The sequence below is a fragment of the Symsagittifera roscoffensis genome, chromosome 6, assembly GCF_963678635.1.
Source record: "Symsagittifera roscoffensis chromosome 6, txSymRosc1.1, whole genome shotgun sequence".
NCBI lineage: Eukaryota > Metazoa > Xenacoelomorpha > Acoela > Convolutidae > Symsagittifera > Symsagittifera roscoffensis.
Window position 1 is genome coordinate 5,736,955 of NC_087067.1, and position 17,594 is coordinate 5,754,548.

The 17,594-nt window shown below is 35.4% G+C and overlaps 1 protein-coding gene across 1 annotated transcript in view; it reads right to left on the reverse strand.

Annotated features, from left to right (window-relative positions):
• Nucleotides 1-379: 379 nt before the first annotated feature.
• The window catches only part of LOC134848115 (uncharacterized), a 45,446-nt gene continuing 28,231 nt past the window's right edge, over nucleotides 380-17,594 (reverse strand). The window contains exons 4-5 of the mRNA XM_063865462.1: nucleotides 3,259-3,405; nucleotides 380-999 (exon numbers count right to left, since the gene is read on the reverse strand). Of these exons, the coding sequence (XP_063721532.1) occupies nucleotides 671-999; nucleotides 3,259-3,405 (476 nt within the window). The 3' untranslated portion in view covers nucleotides 380-670. The remainder of the gene's footprint in view (nucleotides 1,000-3,258; nucleotides 3,406-17,594) is intronic.

Genomic DNA, 17,594 nt, shown 5'->3' on the forward strand with positions numbered 1-17,594 from the left:
TTTTGACAAAAAAAAAGTTTTTTTTTCACCAAGTTTTAACAAAAATCGGAAGATTTGGTGCTTCGCCCTGATACGAGCAGACTCATTTTATTCAGTATATGATCAGATTTGCATTTTATTCAGCTTTTTTCTTTTAAATTTTTCTTAAACAGATTTTGATCTTTGTGTTTTGGACACTGCTAAATACAGTATCGTAAGAAGTCTTCGAAGATGATCTTTGAGGCTTTACCAAGATATCGAGCGCCTTATTTGATTGCTTTAATCAGACCCTTATTCCAATTTTTCAGCAATTGTTCACCTTCCATAACTACTCATTCTCATAACAAACATTTAAAAAAATTTGAATTGTTTTGAAAGATGTTAGCAATAAAGGCATGAAGCAAAAAAGGCACCAATAAAGCATAAGGCAGTAAGGTCTAGGTCGAAACATAAATCGCAAATCTCGACCCGGGCAGGCCAACAAGCAGGCACAGATATATTCTATTGACTTGAATGACTATGAGTGTGTTTATGAAAAAGGAAAAAACCACCAGCTTAAATGAATTTCAACTAGATTAGATTTTTGTAATAACTATCAAAATAACGTTTCTCTAAGTTACAGAAATATAACGATATTGTGTGTATAAAATGTACTTTGAACTTAACCACTGATTCATTTGGTTTCTAAAGTTCAAAGTGTGTACGACCGCAAAGTTGTTGTGAAATTCAATTCTGCTGAGACACTCCTGATCCTTTTTTCGAGCAGACGAATGATATTCAGATTAAAATTTTCCTGGATTTTATCTCCTTTTCTCTTTTCACACTTTAATGTCTTGTAATGATTCATATAAATTCCAGTTTTGTCAGCAATTCGAAGATCCGTTGGTTTATTTTTGGAGTCGAAAGAATATTGAGCATTGAAATGTTCTTTTTCCGATTTCGGAAGGTAACTGTCACAGCCGTGCAGATGCAAAAACACACATACATCTGTGTTGATGATTTGCTTTCCGGGATGGCGAGCTAAAAAGAGAATTAAAACAACGACAATCATTTACAAGCACCAGTCTTTAAAATGAAATATCCCGCATTGGAGTTCCATGAATTAAATTCTATTATAATTGTTCCGACTTTCGTTACGAAAGTAACGGAATATTTGTGCTCGGGGTGGGTTTTTTTTTCTTCAGACAAATTTCGACTTTTTAACTAGCCATTTTTGACGGAGTTTTTTTTATATCATTCAAAAGGTATTGTTGTCCTGAGCTCAAATTTGAAAAGATATTTCACCTGTGATCATTTTTCGTAAAGTTATGGGGGTTTAAAGATTGCCATTTTGGCCAATTTGGGACAATTAACGCGCGATATATTTCGCGCTATCAACGCGTAAGCGGAGAGTTAATCCGTCTTAAAATCGTTCCAAAATGGTTGAAAGAAGCTTATTTGCCATAATTGAATTGTTACAAGGAGCTAAATCTATCTTTTTGTACTTTAAATGGCGTGTGGGGGGATGATTTTCATAAAAAAATTCAAATTAAAAAAAAATTTTTTTTTATTTTATTACATTTAATTTTTAATGATATTACTGCTCCATAAAACCTTAAAAGGCAGTCGGAACACTCAGGGCTTCGCCCTGTTACGAGCAGTCTTGTTCAGTTTTCTTGTCAGTGTCCACAAAAATGAAAACAAATCGATTATAATCAATTAAAAATGGTTTATAATTTTACTATTTTTCGAGGCAACAAACTCCTTTTTTCATCCATTATAATCGATTTATTTTCACTTTTGTGGACACTGACAATAAAACTAAATCAAAATCAAATTTTTTCCACTTTACTGAGATGCGAATTTCAACGCACATAAAATCTTTTGTACGTTTTGAACTGAAGTTGGTCTTGTTGGTTACTTGTTGTTCTGATATTTTTGATATTTTTGTAACTTTTTTTATATTACTCAACATTAATCCCCCTAGCGGCGTTTCAGGTGGGGGGTATGTGGTTTCAGGTGGGGGGTGTATGTGGGTTCAGGTGGGTGAGGGGGGTGGGTTCAGATGGGGGTGTTCAGGTGAGGGGGAGCAAAGGGGCAAACGTTAGGGAATTGAAGGGGAGCAAAGGGCAAACGTTGGGGGGGACGGGGAGAGCTTAATGGAGTTTTTTTTGCAATTTGAGTTTAGGTTTAGAAATGGATTAGGCCGTACACTCGCTTTGCTTTGCAAAGTTTCCGCGTCACTCACTTGATAAATGCTGAAATTCTTCCAAAATTTTGCACGACGCGCGAAACAAGACAAAAGTGGAAAAAAATCCATTTTAATGTGATTTCATACTTATTAAAAAATCCATTATAATGGATTCAAAATGAATTATAATGCATTTTGTTTTGGCGAGAAAAAATGGACTTAAATCCATTTTTAGTCCAATTTTTTTGTCCGAACGTAACATGGGAATCGATTATATTTACAACACTTAGACCACAAAAATCCATTATAATCGATTTGTTATCACTTTTCTTAAATGCGGGATAGTTTTATCGGTTACTTGGATGTTTAATCATGCATTTTTGCGACGGTGTTTATCGCCTGATCAACCACTGGTGGCTAGATACCAAAGTTTTGATGTTAGGAATTAACTGAGATGGAAAACAAGCCCGCAAAAATGTTCCATATAAAAAATCCATTACAATGAACGTTTATGGTCTGTTTTCATAAAACTCGAAACTAATCGATTATAATGGTTTCGTAATCAGTTATTAATTCCCACAAAAAAGTAATCAATTTAACCTTTATAATCAATTATGATGGATTGCGATGAATTATATTCGAGTGTAAAGGAATAACAGATAATAACATTTGAAGCAGGAGCCTGGAATTTTCGATACATTCGATATATTCAAAACCAGAGCGTTGCAAACTCTTTAGGTGGAAATTTACATTTGACTGCAGCAAAAAGTTGCTTTTGTTTCGGATTCTATTGTCTTTTTCTGCTTGTCCTCTAACCCCATCTAAAACTTGGCAAAAAAGGGTTTTTATTGTGATGATTTGGAAGAAATTTGGAAGAAAAGTTAAAAACATTGGTCCCAAAGTGCAATTATAATTGATTACAATATTATATCAAAGTGAGTCAAATTTGTTTCAAATTAAGTCTTAATGATAGTCAAGTTAAGCCAAAATTGGAAAACTTTACAATTCTTACGGATTTTTTTCAATATTTTTTTGTTAGTTGTACTTTTTTCCTCTGTAATGGAGAAACCAAATGTAAAGGGCGGCAAAAAAAATTAACCAAAACTAACGCTTAGTATATGCATATCTGGTATTGAGAATAGCAAAATGTTCATCGACGGTCCCGTTTTGCCAGGAGGTGTCCAGCTTCAATTGTTTCGTACACACTGGGGACACAATCATTCGTCTGTCTCTGAGTTGGAAACTTTTCTGAGCTCCTGCATAGAACAACACCTTGATGACAAGCTATGAAATGAAATTGATTGGCAACTAAAATAAATTGAATTCGTCTATGAGACGGAGCACAAATGCATAAACGGGGTTGTAGCGAACTGCATGCGTGCCGCTTGGCAAGCGCAATTAAAACAAGTACTCTGTCTGTTGCGGCATGCATCCGTAAGGTTTTTAGTCGCAAAACGAAATCACTTCTAATTGCGTTAATAGCCGCATGCTAAAGGGTACGCATGCTAGTAGGCCGATTCCCAGGTTAAACAAGGATAGCCGAATGCTATCCAAGAAGCACCGAATTTCTCGGCGACAACATTCAGAAAAAACAACAAAAAAACTGGACGTGTTGTGATGAGCGAACTATATAAACGCTTAGAAAGTTAATGAAATAGGCATAATTGAGGACAGCGGCTGTTTTAAAAAAACCCAAATAACAAACAAAAAATGAAGAAAAAAAATCATCTGAAATTTACAAAAAAAATTCGCAAAATAATTTTTTTTCTACATTTTCGATAGTGACAATCAAGTGATGAAATTTCTAGACGCACGAAAAATGGCCTTGTGTCGCCTTAAAAGAGCTTCCCTGAACAAAATAATACCGTCTGGAATGTGGGGAGATGATACAAATGAACTAACAGTCGTCTCGAGGATAGTCGATTTATATCATCTCCCTTTTGTTATGGAAAGCTCTTTCAATGCCATTTTTCTGCGTCTAGAACTTTCACGCATTGGTTGTCATTATTGAAAATGCAAAAAAAAAGCATCTTGCGAAAAAATTTTTCAATTTCAGATTTATTTTTTTCTTTTTTTCCTTGTTATTCCATTTTTAAGACAGCTGCTGTCTTCGAAAATGCCATTTTTCATTTTATTTCTAAGCGTTTATATAGTTCTCTCATCACACCACTCACAAAGTTTTGTTTGTAGTTTTTTCTGAATGTGGTCGTCGGGACATTCTGTGCTTTTTGGAAAGCGTACGTCTATCCTTGTTTAACATGGGGATCGGCCTGCTAGCATGCATACCGCTTAGCATGCGGATATTAGCGCAAGGTGAAGTGAGTTCATTTAGCGACTAAAACTCATACTCATACGCATGAATTGAGTGTCTCTTAAGATAAATTTGGAAAGAACAAAATGTTTTTTTTTCGGATATGAACGAAATCAGCAAAAGGTTATATTTACCGCTTCTCATAAAAATCTAACTTTTTTCTGACATGTAAAAACCTGTTACAAACGTTTCGCCTTACTTAAAACTTTTTAAAAAAGACACACGTGTCCAGCAGTTCTCTAGAACGGAAAAAACCTCATCGACTACACAATTTCATCAGTTAAAATATTTAAAGGAAACCGCAGATTTGTTTTTTTTTCTAGATTGTAGAACTGAATAAAAATTGATTAACTGAGTCAAAGTAGAAATGTAAAAATTGAGTCAAATTGCCGATAGATCGAAAAAAAATACTGATAATTTTTAAAAAAAACTATCCCAAGACGTAAGCATTGGATTCAAAGATATACTTATTTTCCGATGTAAGTCTATACAAATTCACATTCGAGAATAAAAACCAATAGTAATTTTTGATTCATTCCCAGCCATCTCCAATTGTTATGAAATCCCGCAACGAAGTGTACATATCATGATTACGAGTAACAATCTTATCGGGGTTTCCCTCTTTACTGTGTAACTATTAGTAAATCAGTGACTAAGCAAGATTGTGAAAAATAAATTGATGATTGCATCAAAAGATGGAATAAAGTCTATATAACACAGGTAGCCCCTAGGCCCCCTGTAGACAAGGTAGTGAAAAGTGAGGTTTAGAAGAAACCCCACCAACCAACCAAAAAAAGACAAGGCAAACGTCCCCAGTGCGATACCTTACTTTCCTTCTCCCATATGGTTTCGTCATTTAGTGCTTCTGACACCAAACTCTAAAGACCAATCACAACATCTGCAAACAAGTTGTAAAAAAGAGGTGAAAATTTTTCAATCGTTCTACACTAAAATTGCTTTTCTATAACACAATACACTCTCAAAAATTAACTACCAAACCATTCGGGTACGAGTTATGTGCAAACATTTTTGTTATTATGCATGTAAGAACTATGCGCAATAATTTTGCTAAACTTTCGTGCAAAATCGTTAACATCTCAGTCCCCCTGTTATAGCTTATTGTGCATTAGTTTGGATTTCGTGCAAAACATTTAGTGCGGAACTCAAATTGCCAAGTTACAAAATTTATTTCTCTACTTTAGTTTTGTTCATTCATTTTTGCCTCTTTGTTTCAACTTATTGATCTTACTTTTTTGTGGAACTTTATGAAAGTTTTGTCCCCTGTAATTGTTTGTGTCAGACTTTAAGCACGCTTCATTGTTCTTAACTTTTAGAGAACCTTTACTAAGTTCAACAACCCATTTTATTGTTAGGAGGCTTCTTTAAGACAGCCATGAACTCCGTAACTATTTCATATTAGCCCGCCGACCAAATATTGAAAAAAATGGAGCAAAAAGCTTAACTTCTGTGCTTACAGATTTCTGTTCTTCTATGTTCTTTTGCGCCCAAATTTTTCTGATTAACATTTTTTTTGCATAGTTTAAACACTGTCCCTCCCTCTTAAATAAACATAAACTTGAAAACCCACTTCAATGGTGAAATTAAAACGTACAAAAAACCCAGGTCGAAGAAATACACACATATAACTTTTTTTTGTCAATCGCATTCGGTGAAACAAGCCTTAAGTTCTTTATCTGCGAGCCTCTGATGTGTCTAGGAGCTAGTTTTCTATAACACCTTCGCCAGTTCCTACCACAGTGACAACAACCGAATCCTTGCAATTCCCATCTGTGTTTAAATAACAACAAGATCAAGAATTCAGTATCTTCTCAAAGAAAAGCTCCAAGAAAAACAGCTGATAAAGTTATTTGTCACGATTTCATCAAAAGCTCCCTAACGAAAAATCGCAGCAGTTTCTTCAAAAAAAAACGGCAGCAGAAACTGTCGCAACGCGGAAATGGTTTGCACAAAAAAAGAAGTGGTGAAGGCAACAAAGACGGATCCCCGGATACTTTCAGGGTTTTGAAGAGAGACAAAAAACCTTAAAAGATACCAAATATGCATAAAATCAACGATCTGTTTCTGAAAAAAAGAAAAAAAAACCCTGCAATCGTCAAGCAGTATCGTGATTTTAAACAAATTTCAACTCTAGTACTCACAATATCCAGAGCATTTTCCAATAAACTTGATGTTCTGAGCAGACCAGTTTGGAGCAAAAAAAATCTAAATAATTTTCCTAGAAACAAAAAAAAACAACAGATTTCTGTTCTTCTATGTTCTTTTGCGCCCAAATTTTTCTGATTAACATTTTTTTTGCATAGTTTAAACACTGTCCCTCCCTCTTAAATAAACATAAACTTGAAAACCCACTTCAATGGTGAAATTAAAACGTACAAAAAACCCAGGTCGAAGAAATACACACATATAACTTTTTTTTGTCGATCGCATTCGGTGAAACAAGCCTTAAGTTCTTTATCTGCGAGCCTCTGATGTGTCTAGGAGCTAGTTTTCTATAACACCTTCGCCAGTTCCTACCACAGTGACAACAACCGAATCCTTGCAATTCCCATCTGTGTTTAAATAACAACAAGATCAAGAATTCAGTATCTTCTCAAAGAAAAGCTCCAAGAAAAACAGCTGATAAAGTTATTTGTCACGATTTCATCAAAAGCTCCCTAACGAAAAATCGCAGCAGTTTCTTCCAAAAAAACGGCAGCAGAAACTGTCGCAACGCGGAAATGGTTTGCACAAAAAAAGAAGTGGTGAAGGCAACAAAGACGGATCCCCGGATACTTTCAGGGTTTTGAAGAGAGACAAAAAACCTTAAAAGATACCAAATATGCATAAAATCAACGATCTGTTTCTGAAAAAAAAAGAAAAAAAAACCCTGCAATCGTCAAGCAGTATCGTGATTTTAAACAAAATTCAACTCTAGTACTCACAATATCCAGAGCATTTTCCAATAAACTTGATGTTCTGAGCAGACCAGTTTGGAGCAAAAAAAATTCTAAATAATTTTCCTAGAAACAAAAAAAAACAATCAGAAACAAAACTGAAGAATTTTTGGCTAGTACATACTATTATGGTTGTGCAGAAGGCTCAAAGTTGATTAATTAGAAACTTGCTTGAAGTAATAGGGCGCCTGGAATCCAAATTCTCCTTTGCAATAACAGAAAGAGTTAATACATTTTACTTCTTCGTCCCTATTACATCATCTTTTGTAGCCTTCCCAGCCCTTCCATCATCCTTCAACAAAACGCCTTCCAGCGCTTTCTCGGATGACTCTAATTTTTCAAAGCTATTCAGAAACTGCTCTATGTGAAATTTTGTACTCCATTTCCCCGAAGCAAAATGAACAATTTAGGTGGTGAAAGCAACTGTTTAATAATACAGTTAATTTCCTAGACCTCAGAATCAAAAGTCACTTCAAGATATTGAGCAAATAATAAAAAAGAAAACTACGAACTAGAACGTGGAGCTCAAATCGACAAACACTTCAGAAAACTTTTCACTCAAGTGGAAAAAATCATCAAGGAGAACTCTCAAATGAAACATTTTCATTGACGAACTGTTAGTGGACCCTGTCAAAAAGCAGACATTTTTTGCATTTTTGTCAAAAACGTTGAACAACACAAGATTTCTCATGGAGAAGAAACATCTATCTACCAAACAATAGACGCTGAACCACCTAAAACAGATGAGTAGCTTCATTTGTTGCACCCAATACCACTTTGAAAAACTACTTCTCATCTAACCATTTTTCAAACCCGATGCACAAAAGGCAAGGCAAGGACTCAGATCCTTCAACGAACGATAAGGTAACTTCACCATTTCTTTTTTGCCGTTATATAAGCAATTTTCTTGATGCTGGGCTCGAATACGAAAAAACCAAATCATAACGGGCTTCAATTCAAACAGTTGTCCTATTAACTCGACCTTGATTGTTACAACACAGCAAGAATCATTGCTCTTACGTCTGGCGCCTATCACGAGGTAAAATCTCAATTTTTGAAGAGAACAGTGGAAGTGTATCTCAATCAGCGGTACAACATTTTCAGAATACGATGACCCCAGTGCCAAATGCTTTTAGTAATGAAAATTTGTTGCCAGTTTTGTCGACCTCAAAAAGCTCGGCATGTGATCAACCGAAAAGTTTGATCCTGCGACCTCCTTCCCGCTCTCCGAGTGTAAAAGCTTTCAGTTTTACTGAATTCACCAATCATGAAAGAGCATCACTACGAAAACAGTTTTTCTTCTGGACTTAACAGGACATTTCAGAGAAGCGATAGACAGCAACAAGTTTTTAGCAATCCAATTACATTCAAAAACAACACTGCTCTTTTAAGGGCCAGCATCACTTCATTTATTTAAACAAAAATGACTGCCAAATAAATGCATTCAACTACTATCTTAGGTAATTTTCGACCCTCTTTTTCACGATTCAGCTGTACAGGATTTCGACCAGAGATTCGGAAATCCGCAACATGTTATTGACGCTTCTTGTAAAGTTTACTATTAACTCCGTAACTATTTCGGCATAAGCCCGCCAACGCAATATAGAGTAATAGTTTGAACCGAATAAATTTAGTATTTCGTGTGCAAAAATTACCTTGCAAAGTCATTGTACCTTTGTGGCTACAGTTTTCTGCTATGTTATTTGTGTTTTCTTTAATCTATTATTACAAAGTTCAAACACTTCCCAGGCCTCTAAACTAAACATAAATTTGAAAACGTGCTTCATTGGCGAAAATCCACGTCGAAATCCATGTCGAAGTCCATACAAAAATCCACGTCGAAGAAATGCACATTTATAAATCAATTTAACAATGACATTTGTTGAAACAAGCCTATACTTTTTTTGCGAGCCTCTAATATGTCTAGGATTTTAAAAAAAATTGGAACAATGCCATCAAAAACTCCCTGAAACATCGAAGCAACATTTGCGGAACAAAATCACTAGTGCAATGCAACAAAGAGGGATCCTCTGATACTTTCCCGGTTTTCAAGAGAGACAAAAACCTAAAAAGATACAAAATATGCATAACATTGAAGATGTGTTTCTGAAAAAAGAAAGAAAACCCTGATATTCTCAAGCAGTATTGTACTACTTATCAATTTTAAGCTCTAGTACTGAGATTGTCCAAAGCAACTTCCCATAACCTTGGATGTTCTCAGATTTTACCAAAGTTTCATTTTTTAATCTTTAGTGACCTGGTTGAGTTTTTAGGGCGCCTATAATGTAATTTCTTGTTCGCAATATCAAAAAGTGTTAAAAAGTTTTAACTTCTCATCGCCTTTACATGACCTTTTGTGGCCTTTGTATCTTCATAAAGTCGCCTTTCCGCATTTCATCAAAAGAAAATACAATTTCAAAACAACTAAAAGCTGCTCTAAATCGCCTTTTGTACCCAATTTCTTCGAAGCAAAATATTTTCTGAGACCTCAAATCAAAATTAGGTTTAAAATAGAGATTGAGCAAAAAAAGAAAAGTATGAAAGTGAAATTCTAGCTGAAATCTAAAATCACTTCATCAAATTTTTCATTTACGTGGAAATATTCAGCAAGGAAAAAACTCAGGTGGAGTATTTTCCTTGACGAATTGTCGGAAGAACATTTCGAAAAGCTGAAACATTTTGTAAACTAAAATTAGCCATAGTCGAAACCACCGAAAGACTAACGGTTTGGCAACGACAAGAAACATCTATACATCAAACAATAGAAGCTCAACTACCTAAAATAGATTAATATACTGCTTTCAACGGTCAGTCGTCACATCTAACCATCCTTCAGACCCAATGCACAAAAGACAAATCAGGAACTCTGATCCTTCAACGCACAACTAGGTACCTTCGCCAGTTCTTCTTTACCAATAATAGCAACTTCATTAATCATGGTCTCGAGTTTGGAAAATTAAAACTGTATGATACAATCTCAATTGGCTCTTATTCAATAATGTGTCCTATAAGTTCCACCTTGGTAGTTACAACACAGCAGGCATCATCGTTCTTTCCTGACCAATCATTGCAGCAAATGTCCGAAGTCTACAACAAGGTCCAATCAAGAGAAGATAGCGATGAAAGCTTCTCTCAATTGACGGTTCATCAATTTCAGAATACGATGACCTCAGTGCCAAATGATTATAGTAATGAAAAGTTGTTTTCTGTTGTATCGATCTCAATTAGTTCGGCAGTTGATCAACCGAGTATTTTCATTCTGCGACCCTTTCCTGCTCACCGACTGTATTTGCATTCAGTTTTGCTCATTTAATCAATCATGAAAATGCATCACTACGACAAACAGATTCATCCTGAACTGATCAGCGACATTTCAGAGAAGTGATACACAGCAACAAGCATTTAGCCATCCAATATTATTTAACAACAACTTTTTTTAGTACCAAGCAGCACAAGCAGATGCTTTCAACTAGTATCAAAGGTAACCTTAGGCAAAATACCCTATCTTTAGCAAACTTTATAGGAAATCAACACACTCACCGAAATCATCGCTCAACTAAACTGCCGGAAATTGGTTTCCAGAAACTTGGCCGAGATCCTCTGAAGTAGAATGAAGGATTGGCGTGAAAAACAATGAACGAACAAGCTGCCTACAAAAACTGGTAGTTGAAGCTGCTAGAGATGAAATAGTGGGAGTGATTTGCCCTCCTATTTTCCACGATTCAGTTTTACAGGAACTCGACACAAAAATTGGAAATCCGCAACGTGTTGTTGCCTTTTTTTGTAAAAATTTATCGTTGTGAGGTTTTGATAAATCCGTCAATATCTCCATATCTACTTTGGCATTAGCCCGCTGACCCAAAATTGAATAATGTTTGGAGCGATTACTTTTAGTGTTTCGAGTGCGAAAGCTACCTTGCAGAGTCACTGTATTTCTGTACCTACGGTTTTCTGCTATGTTCTTTTATGCTCGAATTTTTCTGATTAATTGTTTTTTGAATATTTAAACACTTCGCCCTCTGAATTAAACATAAATTCGAAAACAAGTACAGTGAGTCCAAGTCGGCAAAAGAGAGACATAAACTTTATTTTGTCAATCGCATCAGTGAAACATATCAACAATTTTTTTCCTTCAAGCTTCTGATGTGTTTAGTAGCTAACTTTCTAAAAATTTTTCACCAGACCCTAACACAGTGACAACAACAAGAAATGAAAAGCCGAGTCCTTGCAACTCCTAGACTTTGGTTAATCAGAAACAAGATCAAAAAGCCAGTTTCTTCTCTCAGACACGCGCTATGTGTGTAAAAAGGGGAAAAGCAGCAGGTAAAAATATCTGGCACTCTGTCATCAAAAACTCCCCACAAAACCTTGCAGCAAAACATTCGTTACAAGATCACAACAGAAAGTATGGAAACGCGGAAATTGTTCGCAAAAAAAGAAGTCGGGTAAAGCAGCAAAGACGGACCCCTGATACTTTCTTCATCAAATTTTTCAATCACGTGTAAAAACTCTTTAATGAAAACACTCAAGTGAAATAACTTAATTCACGAACTTTTGGTAGCACATTTCAAAAAGTTGAAATTTTTTGCAAAAAAATTATTCATATTCAAGACATACGGTTTCTCAACGACAAGGAACATCTATACACCAAACAGTAGAAGCTTAACTACCAAAAATAGATGAGTAGCGTCAAAACTTGCTCCCAATACCGCTTTGAACGGTCAGTCGTCATCCAACCATCCTTCAGACCCAATGCATAAAAGACAAATCAGGAACTCAGATCCTTCAACGCACAATTAGGTATCTTCAGCAGTTCTTCTTTGCCAATAAAAGCAACTTCCTTGATGATGGGCTCGACTCCGGAAAATAAAAAATTGTATCAAACAACCTCATTAGGATCTAATTCAGTAATGTGTCCTATAAGTTCTACCTTGGTAGTTACAACACAGCAGGTATCATCGTTCTTTCATGACCAATCATAGTAGCAAACATCCGAAATCTAAAAAAAGGTCCAACCCATATTTTTAGAGGTCCAATAAATGAAAGTTTCTTTCATTGTTCGGTTCATCAATTTAAGAACACGATCACCTCAGTGCCAAGTGATTATACTATTGAAAATGTGTTACCTGTTGTGTCGACCCCAAATAGCTCGGCAGATGATCAACCAAATAGTTTCATCCTGTGAGCTCCCTCATGCTCACTGGATGTAAATGCAATCAAATTTGCTCATTTAATCAATCATGAAAATCAAAAAGTCATCAAAAACTACCTAAGAAAACATCGCAGCAAAGTTTTCGTTACGAAATTACAACAGAAATTGTGAAAACATGGAAACTGTTTGCACAAAATTGAAAAAAGTGGAGCAAGAAGGACGGAACCCCCAATAACTTCCCGGTTTTCAAGTTAAAAAACCTAACAGTGTACCAGTTATGCATACTACAAAAGATCTGCTCCCGAAACAAAAGAAAACCTTGATTTTGTCAAGCAGTATCGTAATCTGCGTCAAAGTTAAGCTCTGGTACTCAGAATATCCAGAAAAATTTCTAATAGCCGTGATGTTCTCGGCAGACCAAGTTTGAACAAAAAAATCCAAAATCACTATGCGAGAAGCAATGAAACGATCAAAAAAAGCTAAATTTTTTTTGATTAGTGTATGCACTTGAGTCTTTGCCAAGGTTTCAAACTTGATTCTTTAGTGACTTGATTGAAATATTAGGGCGCATAAAATCTTACGTTTCCTTTGCATTATCACAAAGTTTTGATAAATTTTGACACCTCATTGCCTTTACATCACCTTTTGTAGCCTTTCCAACCCTTCCATCACCCCTCAACAACTCGCTTTCTAGCGCTTCATCGCAAGAATTTACTTTTTTAAAGCAACTTGAAACGGCTCTAAGGCACCTTTTGTACTCCATTTATCCGAAGCAAAATAAACAAAATAGACGGCGAAAGCAACTTTTTAAACGACAATTAAATTTTTGCAACTCAGAACTCAGAATCAAAAGTCAGATCAAATTAGAGGTTGAGCAAATAAAAGAAAACTGCAAACTTTATCGGGTTAATCAATGAGCACACTCAACTAGAGTGTTATCAATGATGAGTTGCTAGTGGATCATTTCAAAGCAGAAACTAAACATCGTCAAAAACGTTGAACGACATACGATTTCTCATCGACAAGAGACATCAACACACCAGAAGTTGCATCAAATACCGCTCTGAACAGTTAGTCGCAATCCAATCATCCATCAGACCCAATGCACAAAAGACACATCGGGAACTCAACTACTTCAATGCACGATTAGGTATGTTCGACAGTTCTTCTTCGCCAATAATAGCAACTTCATTAATAATGGACTCGAGTTGAGAAAATAAGAATTGTATGACACAATCTCAATTGGCTGTAATTCAATAATTTGTCCTATGAGTTTTACCTTTGTAGTTACAATACAGCAGGCATCATTGTTCTTTCGTGACAAATGACAGCAACAAACGTCTGGCGTCTGTAACATGGTCCAGTCGATAATTTTGAAGAAAACATTGCAAGTTTCTCCCAATCAGCGTTTCATCAATATCAGAATACGATGACCTCAGTGCCAAATGATTAAACTAATGAAAATTTGTTACTTGTTCTGTCGACCTCAAAGAGATCGGCAGGTGATCAATCGAAAGTTTTCATTCTGCTTCTTCTTTCTCACTCACCTACTGTAAATGGATTCAGTTTTGCTTATTTCACCAATCATGATAATGCATCACTACGACGAACAGTTTTATCCTGTACTGATCAGCAACATTTCAAAGAAGTGATAGACAGCTACAAATAATTAGCAACCCAAATTGATTCAAAAACAACAGTGCTCCTTTTAATGCCCAGCATCAATTCGCTTAATCAAACAAAACAGTGCAAAACAAAGCCTTCAACTTGTATCAAATGTAACCTCAAACAAAATACCCTATCTTTAGCAAACTGAATAGGAAAGCAACAAACTTACCGACATCATCGTTCAACTAAACTGCCGGATTTTGTTTTCCAGAACTTTTACCGATAACCCCGAAGTAGAAGGAATGGATCAGCGTGTTCAAATCGGCCTTTCTTAACAATCAAAACGTCACACACAATTAACGAACGAGCTGCCTACAAAGACTGGAAGTTGAATCAGCTCGAACAACGGTAGTGATTTGCGACCCAAGACCTTACAATTCAGCTTGTCCTGAATTCGACCGAAGGTTCGGATTTCCGCAACATAACATGTTGTTGCCATTTTTTGTAAAAGAGTTGAAGTCTTGGAACACAACTCATTTCAAAGACCATATAGATCCAATCATCTATGAAGTTTTTCTCAGAAAACTTGTTCTAAGTATCAGTGCTCATGAGTTTAACGCACACCTAAAATCAAGATTTTGAATGGGTAGAACCAGGCACAAAATGAAAATTTCAATAAACGTGGAGGCACTTTTTAAGGCAAAACAAAAATAGTGAACATCCAAAACTACTGGAAAGGAAAACTGAAACACCAGTTAATTAAATAGCCTATTAATAACATATATCAAAATTTAGACTGGAAAACCAAAGTAGCAGTACCAACTTCAATTCAAATCACGCCTTAACATCACAGTCTTCACGAAGCAATTTTAAACAATGTCCTCTAGATCAGGCATTGCAGTCGCAAACATCATTATTGCTTCATGATCAGAGCTTCAATCGAGCGGAATCATCTAATTCTCTTAACATCGGAACTCCGCTCAGTATCTAACTGTGAAACACTTCCATTGAAACACGATCCCCTACAAAATGTGCACCAGCGTTTTCCTAAAAAAAGCAAATCAATGCTTTTGATGCGATTCTAACTGTTTGATCCCATATTTTTTTACACATAATATGCAACTTTAGATAAATGCAGCACCACATCTTATGCACTTTACAAGGCAGCAAAAAAAAATATTGCTCCGAGAAAACAAACCAACATATCTGTAGCAACAGCTTTTGGGCACTAATCGAAGAACGTGAAACTAGTCCGTTTGGCGTAAAATCTAGTCCGATTGGAATTATAACAGCATATAACGTTTATTCCGTTTGAGCTATATTTAATCCTTGAAGTCTGACATCTCAATGAAGTTCCGGTGATAGAACCAAGTCCGTACAAATTATCATTATCTACTGTATCTCGAGTGGTATATGTCGGGTAGATTTAGCCGAGGGTGGGGGGAGGATGAAGACTCACATGTATTAAGATAGACATTCCGATCTTCACTCTATGTATTAACATAGGGAACAGATTTCTCAGTGTATTAAGATAGGGAATAGAAAATAGAATTGGTAAGGTTTCATAGTTTGTAAGATGGTAAGAGAGTAGTGCGAAAAACGTTTTTTTTTTAAATTTGTGTAGAAATACCCAATTTTTTCCCAAAAATCTCGGCGCGCGTTACCTAATTGGTAAGTATCATTGGTGTATTACGTGTAGATTATAGAATGAAAGCATCAAATTATGTTTTTTTAGTTCATGTTAAGTCAATGGTAAGAGTTTATGCGCAAGAACTTAGAATTTTTATCAAAAAAAAATGGGTTGAAGAAAACTTCAAAACACGATAAGATTTGATATAATTTACATATCAACTAATTATTTAATTGATGGTTTTTAAAGCAGGGCTTTATCTACGTGAAACTATGCTGAAACCTACTGAAACTTCGAAGAATCAAGTGCATCGTATAGTAAATTTACTGCAAAAATTTACACTTACAAATAAAAAAAACAACACCTTTATATGAAATTGTTTTTAAAAATCAAAACAAGCGCATCATGAATATTAATCAAGTTTCTCTGGTAAAAATTACAGAGAAGAATCGCTTGATAAATTGCGTAGAATCTACACAAATGATCGGTTTTTTTTTGTAGTTTTCTGAGAACCTTTCGCCATTAAAAATTTGTTAGTAAGGAATAAGCTGTTCTTTTTTGACCCAAAGAAACAGCAAAGTAGTGAGTTTCGCCCAATCGAGCAATCATGATCCAGTGTTCTCCTCCATCATTGCCTGGAGCTGAATTACTTACTGCAAAAGAGTAATTTGTTAGTTGAGGAACTTTATCAGAAGTGTAAGATCCCATGTCTTTCAACCTGAGTTCAGGAATTCTTTGGATAATTTGCAGAAGTGAAAAAAAATCCCGCTTTGCAATTGTTGGCTGATTTACAGCTAGAAAAAATTGATGATTTGATAATGCATTTTAGGATCAGAAAAAGTAAGATTATTGACTTACGCGCATTTAGGTATTGAATAAACAAAGTCCCATGAACAAGTCGTATGTACTGGACAAAGGATATTGAACACTCTATTATGATATAGCTTGAAAAAATTATCCGGATTTTCAATTAAAAACATTCTAACTTTTGTGGGAGTTTTAGGTCCAAAGAAAAATAAAAAACAGATAGTACAGAGTCCAAACAATGAAAAGTCCCAAAAAAGTTACAACATTTTTATAGGAATCTGAAAACTCAAAAAAAATTGAACATTTTTAGCGACTGTTCCGAATTTGTCAATTCGAACATTTGATAGTGTTTTTCCCAAGACTAGCACTTCGGTTACTTACTCCAAGGGAAATTGGAACACTGTTTTAAACTCAAGTTTTCCACTAAGTTCTGGATAATGCAACTGTTCAGCTGCATCCTGTAGCGAAGTCAAGTCAAAAACAAGATTTTTGTCATTTTGAAAACCTTCATTAAAACGATCTGGAAAATCTTCGATAAGCTGACTTGCTTTGATTTTTGTAACACAAGGGCGTCAAAGAGAAGTTTTATTTAAAGAATTAACTGCTCATCCCCCCGAATAATTTTAAGCTCTCTTAAATAGAATTATAAATAGTTTAAAGGGTTTTTGTAAAAAGATCCCACAACCGCTGAGTTTGCACTCATTGTAACAGCTTTTTTCTTATTGGAGCTTTAATTTTCTGAGCAAGCTGGTTTTGACGAGATGGAATGATAAAGGTTCTTGCTATAGTTTCCATGTAATTGCAGGTTCGTTTTCACGTATTGATGATTAGGTTCAGCTACAAAAAAATTCTTCTGATGAACAGCAAACAATCAACAATTTTCAGACTAACATTTGGAGTACCAGACAGCGTGTAAAAATTAGGTCTAGCTGGAATTAGTATATTTCGAATTTTGGTTTTTGGTAGTAACAATTTTCTCGCAA